The sequence below is a fragment of the Taudactylus pleione genome, unplaced genomic scaffold (genome assembly GCF_031769625.1).
Source record: "Taudactylus pleione unplaced genomic scaffold, aTauple2 ptg002264l, whole genome shotgun sequence".
Lineage (NCBI taxonomy): Eukaryota > Metazoa > Chordata > Amphibia > Anura > Myobatrachidae > Taudactylus > Taudactylus pleione.
Genome location: NW_028286655.1, coordinates 47908 through 57500, shown reverse-complemented (window position 1 = coordinate 57500; position 9593 = coordinate 47908). Strand labels below are relative to the sequence as shown.

General features: G+C 45.4%; 1 protein-coding gene across 1 annotated transcript in view; it reads left to right on the top strand.

The window, feature by feature from the left end:
- The window catches only part of LOC148431436 (cyclic AMP-responsive element-binding protein 3-like), a gene marked incomplete at its 5' end in the record, with an annotated part of 42828 nt that overhangs the window by 9149 nt on the left and 24086 nt on the right, over window positions 1-9593 (top strand). Inside the window, one exon of the mRNA XM_088466010.1 lies at window positions 1670-1776. Coding sequence (XP_088322136.1) covers window positions 1670-1776 — 107 coding nt within the window. The remainder of the gene's footprint in view (window positions 1-1669; window positions 1777-9593) is intronic.

Below are 9593 nucleotides of genomic sequence, written 5' to 3'. Positions count from 1 at the left end.
CCCACCAAGCTGTGTATTTAAGGTCCGCGGACCCCCGTACACACGTCCATTCCTCTGCTCCTTTCCTGATGGGTACACACTCACTGATCATGTCACCCTGACGTCACAGCTGGATCTGCCCACCAAGCTGTGTACATAAGGTCTGCGGACCCCCGTACACACGCCCATTCCTCTGCTCCTTTCCTGATGGGTACACACACTGATCTGGTCACCCTGATGTCACAGCTGGATCTGCCCACCAAGCTGTGTACATAAGGTCTGCGGACCCCCGTACACACGCCCATTCCTCTGCTCCTTTCCTGATGGGTACACACTCACTGATCAGGTCACCCTGACGTCACAGCTGGATCTGCCCACCAAGCTGTGTACATATGGTCTGCGGACCCCCCGTACACACGCCCATTCCTCTGCTCCTTTCCTGATGGGTACACACTCACTGATCATGTCACCCTGACGTCACAGCTGGATCTGCCCACCAAGCTGTGTACATATGGTCTGCGGACCCCCCGTACACACGCCCATTCCTCTGCTCCTTTACTGATGGGTACACACTCACTGATCAGGTCACCCTGATGTCACAGCTCAATCTGCCCACCAAGCTGTGTATTTAAGGTCCGCGGACCCCCGTACACACGCCCATTCCTCTGCTCCTTTCCTGATGGGTACACACTCACTGATCATGTCACCCTGACGTCACAGCTGGATCTGCCCACCAAGCTGTGTACATAATGTCTGCGGACCCCCGTACACACGCCCATTCCTCTGCTCCTTTCCTGATGGGTACACACTCACTGATCAGGTCACCCTGACGTCACAGCTGGATCTGCCCACCAAGCTGTGTACATAAGGTCTGCGGACCCCCCGTACACACGCCCATTCCTCTGCTCCTTTCCTGATGGGTACACACTCACTGATCATGTCACCCTGATGTCACAGCTGGATCTGCCCACCAAGCTGTGTACATAAGGTCCGCGGACCCCCGTACACACGGCCAGATATCTGCAGAGCACCGCCAACGTGTTATTTCTTTCAGCAATGTTGTTCACCGACCTATTGGGAGTACAAACCCGCCAACGCGCTCGCGATATATCGGCAGCTTGAATGAAAGCCTGATATACAGTATATATCGCCCAGTCTTTACCCAGCATAACAGTATTACAGGCTGCACATGGGTTACTGCACGCTAAGGGCCGGTATCCACTAGACAATAAATTGGACAATTCGAACGATATTGGTATCATTCACTGTCAGAAATATCGTCCAGTGGGTATGGCGCCAATGACCCGCTGGTCGTTGATATCTTTCATTGCCCGTACTTGCAGGGAGGGTGCCGGCACTGAAGGATATCGGTAACTACGCTGAGCCCGGCACGGCAGGGCGAGTACTAGACGATATCACTCATGGAGCATATCGTCTAGTGGATCCGCCTTACGCTACTTACATGGCGTCATCTCTCTGACCGAGGCTTTCATGGCGTCCGTGGATAAGGGAGTAAGGGGTCCCCACTGTGACAATACTCACAGCACAATAACAAAGGTAACAGACACGTCTGGATGATATAAAGCGCTTGGTGAAAGCACAGATGTAGCCAGACAGATAAGGAATTGTACATAGTAAGCCCTGTATAAGGCCAGCTGTCCCTTTAATGTGAGCACCCTGAATTCCACAGACCGAGGAGCGAGCTCTGAAACGTGTGCGCAGGAAAATCCGGAACAAGCGCTCGGCCCAGGAGAGTCGGAAGAAGAAAAAGGAATATGTGGATGGGTTGGAAAACAGGTTGGTACAGCATATGTCTTATAAAGCTCTATAGGGTGACCATATGTACTGCACATTATATGGTGGGTATGTGTGTATGTGTATGTGTGTATGTATATATATATATATATATATATATATATATATATATATATATATATATATTCTGTGTATATACGTATCTGTGTGTATATGTTTGTGTATGTGAATATATATCTGTGTGTATATATGTGTGTGTATGTATATGTGTATATATATATATGTGTGTGTATGTATGTATGTATATATATATATATATATATATATATATAAAAGAGAAAGTGAAACTGATAAAAGAGCGACCAATGTGCTAATAAATACTTTGATAAAGTGCAAAATAAATCAATAAATATGTGCAAATAAATGTGGTAGCGAATTATTATAAAGTGCATATAATTTTGTATAAATGACAAATATAAATAAGATAAAAAAGGGGTAATTTATTACAAATAACAGCTGACCCTAATATATAGGGCAGTACAATACAATTAAAAAGTGGAAAAAAGCACATATAAAAAAACAATAAAAGGGGTAGGGATAAGGAATAAGAGCTTATCTGGATCGCAATTAGGTAAATTCATGTAAGGCTGGAACCAGGAGACTCCCGGGGGAGACTTACCCTGGGAACCCGTGCTCTCTCTGGGTTCCCAGGCGCAGAAACACCTAAAATTGGTCTCATTATCCGCAAATACTTTTGAATATGTGAAAACGAGGAACAAAGACCACACAGCTGCCGGAAGCGCCAACCAACCTGGTATAATGGAATAGGCTTTGTTAGCGCATTGTAAGCGTGGTGAAGCACAGCCAGGAACCATCTAGCGGTTGTCTGTCTGGGGGCAGCGCCCATCCCTAGTCTCCGCATCAGACAGAACCAGATAATAATCAGATTTTCCTCCCGCTAATCTGGCCGTATAAGACTATACTGATTACTGTGGTGTATGAAGGCTTCCTCTTCCTCCCGCTAATCTGGCCGTATAAGACTATACTGATTACTGTGGTGTATGAAGGCTTCCTCTTCCTCCCGCTAATCTGGCTGTATAAGACTATACTGATTACTGTGGTGTATGAAGGCTTCCTCTTCCTCCCGCTAATCTGGCTGTATAACACTATACTGATTACTGTGGTGTATGACGGCTTCCTCCCGCTAATCTGGCCGTATAAGACTATACTGATTACTGTGGTGTATGAAGGCTTCCTCTTCCTCCCGCTAATCTGGCTGTATAAGACTATACTGATTACTGTGGTGTATGAAGGCTTCCTCTTCCTCCCGCTAATCTGGCCATATAAGACTATACTGATTACTGTGGTGTATGAAGGCTTCCTCTTCCTCCCGCTAATCTGGCCGTATAAAACTATACTGATTACAGTGGTGTATGAAGGCTTCCTCTTCCTCCCGCTAATCTGGCCGTATAAAACTATACTGATTACTGTGGTGTATGAAGGCTTCCTCCCTCTAATCTGGCTGTATAAGACTATACTGATTACTGTGGTGTATGAAGGCTTCCTCCCGCTAATCTGGCTGTATAAGACTATACTTATTACTGTGGTGTATGAAGGCTTCCTCTTCCTCCCGCTAATCTGGCCGTATAAGACTATACTGATTACTGTGGTGTATGAAGGCTTCCTCCCGCTAATCTGGCTGTATAAGACTATACTGATTACAGTGGTGTATGAAGGCTTCCTCTTCCTCCCGCTAATCTGGCTGTATAAGACTATACTGATTACTGTGGTGTATGAAGGCTTCCTCCCGCTAATCTGGCCGTATAAGACTATACTGATTACTGTGGTGTATGAAGGCTTCCTCTTCCTCCCGCTAATCTGGCTGTATAAGACTATACTGATTACTGTGGTGTATGAAGGCTTCCTCTTCCTCCCGCTAATCTGGCCGTATAAGACTATACTGATTACTGTGGTGTATGAAGGCTTCCTCTTCCTCCCGCTAATCTGGCTGTATAAGACTATACTGATTACTGTGGTGTATGAAGGCTTCCTCTTCCTCCCGCTAATCTGGCCGTATAAAACTATACTGATTACAGTGGTGTATGACGGCTTCCTCCCGCTAATCTGGCCGTATAAATCTATACTGATTACTGTGGTGTATGAAGGCTTCCTCTTCCTCCCGCTAATCTGGCCGTATAAGACTATACTGATTACAGTGGTGTATGAAGGCTTCCTCTTCCTCCCGCTAATCTGGCTGTATAAGACTATACTGATTACAGTGGTGTATGAAGGCTTCCTCTTCCTCCCGCTAATCTGGCTGTATAAGACTATACTGATTACTGTGGTGTATGAAGGCTTCCTCTTCCTCCCGCTAATCTGGCCGTATAAGACTATACTGATTACTGTGGTGTATGACGGCTTCCTCCCGCTAATCTGGCCGTATAAGACTATACTGATTACGGTGGTGTATGAAGGCTTCCTCTTCCTCCCGCTAATCTGGCCGTATAAGACTATACTGATTACTGTGGTGTATGAAGGCTTCCTCTTCCTCCCGCTAATCTGGCTGTATAAGACTATACTGATTACTGTGGTGTATGAAGGCTTCCTCTTCCTCCCGCTAATCTGGCTGTATAAGACTATACTGATTACTGTGGTGTATGAAGGCTTCCTCTTCCTCCCGCTAATCTGGCTGTATAAGACTATACTGATTACTGTGGTGTATGAAGGCTTCCTCTTCCTCCCGCTAATCTGGCCGTATAAGACTATACTGATTACAGTGGTGTATGAAGGCTTCCTCCCGCTAATCTGGCCATATAAGACTATACTGATTACGGTGGTGTATGAAGGCTTCCTCTTCCTCCCGCTAATCTGGCCGTATAAGACTATACTGATTACTGTGGTGTATGAAGACTTCCTCCCTCTAATCTGGCTGTATAAGACTATACTGATTACAGTGGTGTATGACGGCTTCCTCCCGCTAATCTGGCTGTATAAGACTATACTGATTACTGTGGTGTATGAAGGCTTCCTCTTCCTCCCGCTAATCTGGCCGTATAAGACTATACTGATTACTGTGGTGTATGAAGGCTTCCTCTTCCTCCCGCTAATCTGGCCATATAAGACTATACTGATTACTGTGGTGTATGAAGGCTTCCTCTTCCTCCCGCTAATCTGGCTGTATAAGACTATACTGATTACTGTGGTGTATGAAGGCTTCCTCTTCCTCCCGCTAATCTGGCTGTATAAGACTATACTGATTACTGTGGTGTATGAAGGCTTCCTCTTCCTCCCGCTAATCTGGCTGTATAAGACTATACTGATTACTGTGGTGTATGAAGGCTTCCTCCCGCTAATCTGGCTGTATAAGACTATACTGATTACTGTGGTGTATGAAGGCTTCCTCTTCCTCCCGCTAATCTGGCTGTATAAGACTATACTGATTACAGTGGTGTATGAAGGCTTCCTCCCGCTAATCTGGCTGTATAAGACTATACTGATTACTGTGGTGTATGAAGGCTTCCTCTTCCTCCCGCTAATCTGGCTGTATAAGACTATACTGATTACTGTGGTGTATGAAGGCTTCCTCTTCCTTCCGCTAATCTGGCTGTATAAGACTAAACTGATTACTGTGGTGTATGAAGGCTTCCTCTTCCTCCCGCTAATCTGGCTGTATAAGACTATACTGATTACTGTGGTGTATGAAGGCTTCCTCTTCCTCCCGCTAATCTGGCCGTATAAATCTATACTGATTACTGTGGTGTATGAAGGCTTCCTCCCGCTAATCTGGCCGTATAAGACTATACTGATTACTGTGGTGTATGAAGGCTTCCTCTTCCTCCCGCTAATCTGGCCGTATAAGACTATACTGATTACTGTGGTGTATGAAGGCTTCCTCTTCCTCCCGCTAATCTGGCCGTATAAGACTATACTGATTACTGTGGTGTATGAAGGCTTCCTCCCGCTAATCTGGCCGTATAAGACTATACTGATTACTGTGGTGTATGAAGGCTTCCTCTTCCTCCCGCTAATCTGGCCGTATAAATCTATACTGATTACTGTGGTGTATGAAGGCTTCCTCTTCCTCCCGCTAATCTGGCCGTATAAGACTATACTGATTACTGTGGTGTATGAAGGCTTCCTCTTCCTCCCGCTAATCTGGCTGTATAAGACTATACTGATTACTGTGGTGTATGAAGGCTTCCTCTTCCTCCCGCTAATCTGGCTGTATAAGACTATACTGATTACTGTGGTGTATGAAGGCTTCCTCTTCCTCCCGCTAATCTGGCTGTATAAGACTATACTGATTACTGTGGTGTATGAAGGCTTCCTCTTCCTCCCGCTAATCTGGCTGTATAAGACTATACTGATTACTGTGGTGTATGAAGGCTTCCTCTTCCTCCCGCTAATCTGGCCGTATAAGACTATACTGATTACTGTGGTGTATGAAGGCTTCCTCTTCCTCCCGCTAATCTGGCTGTATAAGACTATACTGATTACTGTGGTGTATGAAGGCTTCCTCTTCCTCCCGCTAATCTGGCTGTATAAGACTATACTGATTACTGTGGTGTATGAAGGCTTCCTCTTCCTCCCGCTAATCTGGCCGTATAAGACTATACTGATTACAGTGGTGTATGACGGCTTCCTCCCGCTAATCTGGCCGTATAAGACTATACTGATTACTGTGGTGTATGAAGGCTTCCTCTTCCTCCCGCTAATCTGGCCGTATAAGACTATACTGATTACTGTGGTGTATGAAGGCTTCCTCTTCCTCCCGCTAATCTGGCCGTATAAGACTATACTGATTACTGTGGTGTATGAAGGCTTCCTCTTCCTCCCGCTAATCTGGCCGTATAAGACTATACTGATTACAGTGGTGTATGAAGGCTTCCTCCCGCTAATCTGGCCGTATAAGACTATACTGATTACTGTGGTGTATGAAGGCTTCCTCTTCCTCCCGCTAATCTGGCTGTATAAGACTATACTGATTACTGTGGTGTATGAAGGCTTCCTCTTCCTCCCGCTAATCTGGCTGTATAAGACTATACTGATTACTGTGGTGTATGAAGGCTTCCTCTTCCTCCCGCTAATCTGGCTGTATAAGACTATACTGATTACTGTGGTGTATGAAGGCTTCCTCCCGCTAATCTGGCTGTATAAGACTATACTGATTACTGTGGTGTATGAAGGCTTCCTCTTCCTCCCGCTAATCTGGCCATATAAGACTATACTGATTACTGTGGTGTATGAAGGCTTCCTCTTCCTCCCGCTAATCTGGCTGTATAAGACTATACTGATTACTGTGGTGTATGAAGGCTTCCTCTTCCTCCCGCTAATCTGGCCGTATAAGACTATACTGATTACTGTGGTGTATGAAGGCTTCCTCCCGCTAATCTGGCTGTATAAGACTATACTGATTACTGTGGTGTATGAAGGCTTCCTCTTCCTCCCGCTAATCTGGCTGTATAAGACTATACTGATTACTGTGGTGTATGAAGGCTTCCTCTTCCTCCCGCTAATCTGGCTGTATAAGACTATACTGACTACTGTGGTGTATGAAGGCTTCCTCTTCCTCCCGCTAATCTGGCCGTATAAAACTATACTGATTACTGTGGTGTATGAAGGCTTCCTCTTCCTCCCGCTAATCTGGCTGTATAAGACTATACTGATTACAGTGGTGTATGAAGGCTTCCTCCCGCTAATCTGGCTGTATAAGACTATACTGATTACTGTGGTGTATGAAGGCTTCCTCCCGCTAATCTGGCTGTATAAGACTATACTGATTACTGTGGTGTATGAAGGCTTCCTCTTCCTCCCGCTAATCTGGCCGTATAAGACTATACTGATTACTGTGGTGTTTGAAGGCTTCCTCTTCCTCCCGCTAATCTTGCCGTATAAGACTATACTGATTACTGTGGTGTATGAAGGCTTCCTCTTCCTCCCGCTAATCTGGCCGTATAAGACTATACTGATTACAGTGGTGTATGAAGGCTTCCTCTTCCTCCCGCTAATCTGGCTGTATAAGACTATACTGATTACTGTGGTGTATGACGGCTTCCTCCCGCTAATCTGGCCATATAAGACTATACTGATTACTGTGGTGTATGAAGGCTTCCTCTTCCTCCCGCTAATCTGGCCGTATAAGACTATACTGATTACTGTGGTGTATGAAGGCTTCCTCCCGCTAATCTGGCTGTATAAGACTATACTGATTACTGTGGTGTATGAAGGCTTCCTCTTCCTCCCGCTAATCTGGCTGTATAAGACTATACTGATTACTGTGGTGTATGAAGGCTTCCTCTTCCTCCCGCTAATCTGGCTGTATAAGACTATACTGATTACTGTGGTGTATGAAGGCTTCCTCTTCCTCCCGCTAATCTGGCCGTATAAATCTATACTGATTACTGTGGTGTATGAAGGCTTCCTCTTCCTCCCGCTAATCTGGCTGTATAAGACTATACTGATTACAGTGGTGTATGAAGGCTTCCTCTTCCTCCCGCTAATCTGGCCGTATAAGACTATACTGATTACTGTGGTGTATGAAGGCTTCCTCTTCCTCCCTCTAATCTGGCCGTATAAGACTATACTGATTACTGTGGTGTATGAAGGCTTCCTCTTCCTCCCGCTAATCTGGCTTTATAAGACTATACTGATTACTGTGGTGTATGAAGGCTTCCTCTTCCTCCCTCTAATCTGGCTGTATAAGACTATACTGATTACTGTGGTGTATGAAGGCTTCCTCCCGCTAATCTGGCCGTATAAGACTATACTGATTACTGTGGTGTATGAAGGCTTCCTCTTCCTCCCGCTAATCTGGCCGTATAAGACTATACTGATTACTGTGGTGTATGAAGGCTTCCTCTTCCTCCCGCTAATCTGGCTGTATAAGACTATACTGATTACTGTGGTGTATGAAGGCTTCCTCTTCCTCCCGCTAATCTGGCTGTATAAGACTATACTGATTACTGTGGTGTATGAAGGCTTCCTCTTCCTCCCGCTAATCTGGCTTTATAAGACTATACTGATTACTGTGGTGTATGAAGGCTTCCTCTTCCTCCCTCTAATCTGGCTGTATAAGACTATACTGATTACTGTGGTGTATGAAGGCTTCCTCTTCCTCCCGCTAATCTGGCTGTATAAGACTATACTGATTACTGTGGTGTATGAAGGCTTCCTCCCGCTAATCTGGCTGTATAAGACTATACTGATTACTGTGGTGTATGAAGGCTTCCTCCCGCTAATCTGGCTGTATAAGACTATACTGATTACTGTGGTGTATGAAGGCTTCCTCCCGCTAATCTGGCTGTATAAGACTATACTGATTACTGTGGTGTATGAAGGCTTCCTCTTCCTCCCGCTAATCTGGCTGTATAAGACTATACTGATTACTGTGGTGTATGACGGCTTCCTCCCGCTAATCTGGCCGTATAAGACTATACTGATTACTGTGGTGTATGAAGGCTTCCTCTTCCTCCCGCTAATCTGGCCGTATAAGACTATACTGATTACTGTGGTGTATGAAGGCTTCCTCCCGCTAATCTGGCCGTATAAGACTATACTGATTACTGTGGTGTATGACGGCTTCCTCCCGCTAATCTGGCCGTATAAGACTATACTGATTACTGTGGTGTATGAAGGCTTCCTCCCGCTAATCTGGCCGTATAAGACTATACTGATTACTGTGGTGTATGACGGCTTCCTCCCGCTAATCTGGCTGTATAAGACTATACTGATTACTGTGGTGTATGAAGGCTTCCTCTTCCTCCCGCTAATCTGGCCGTATAAGACTATACTGATTACAGTGGTGTATGAAGGCTTCCTCCCGCTAATCTGGCCGTATAAGACTATACTGATTACTGTGG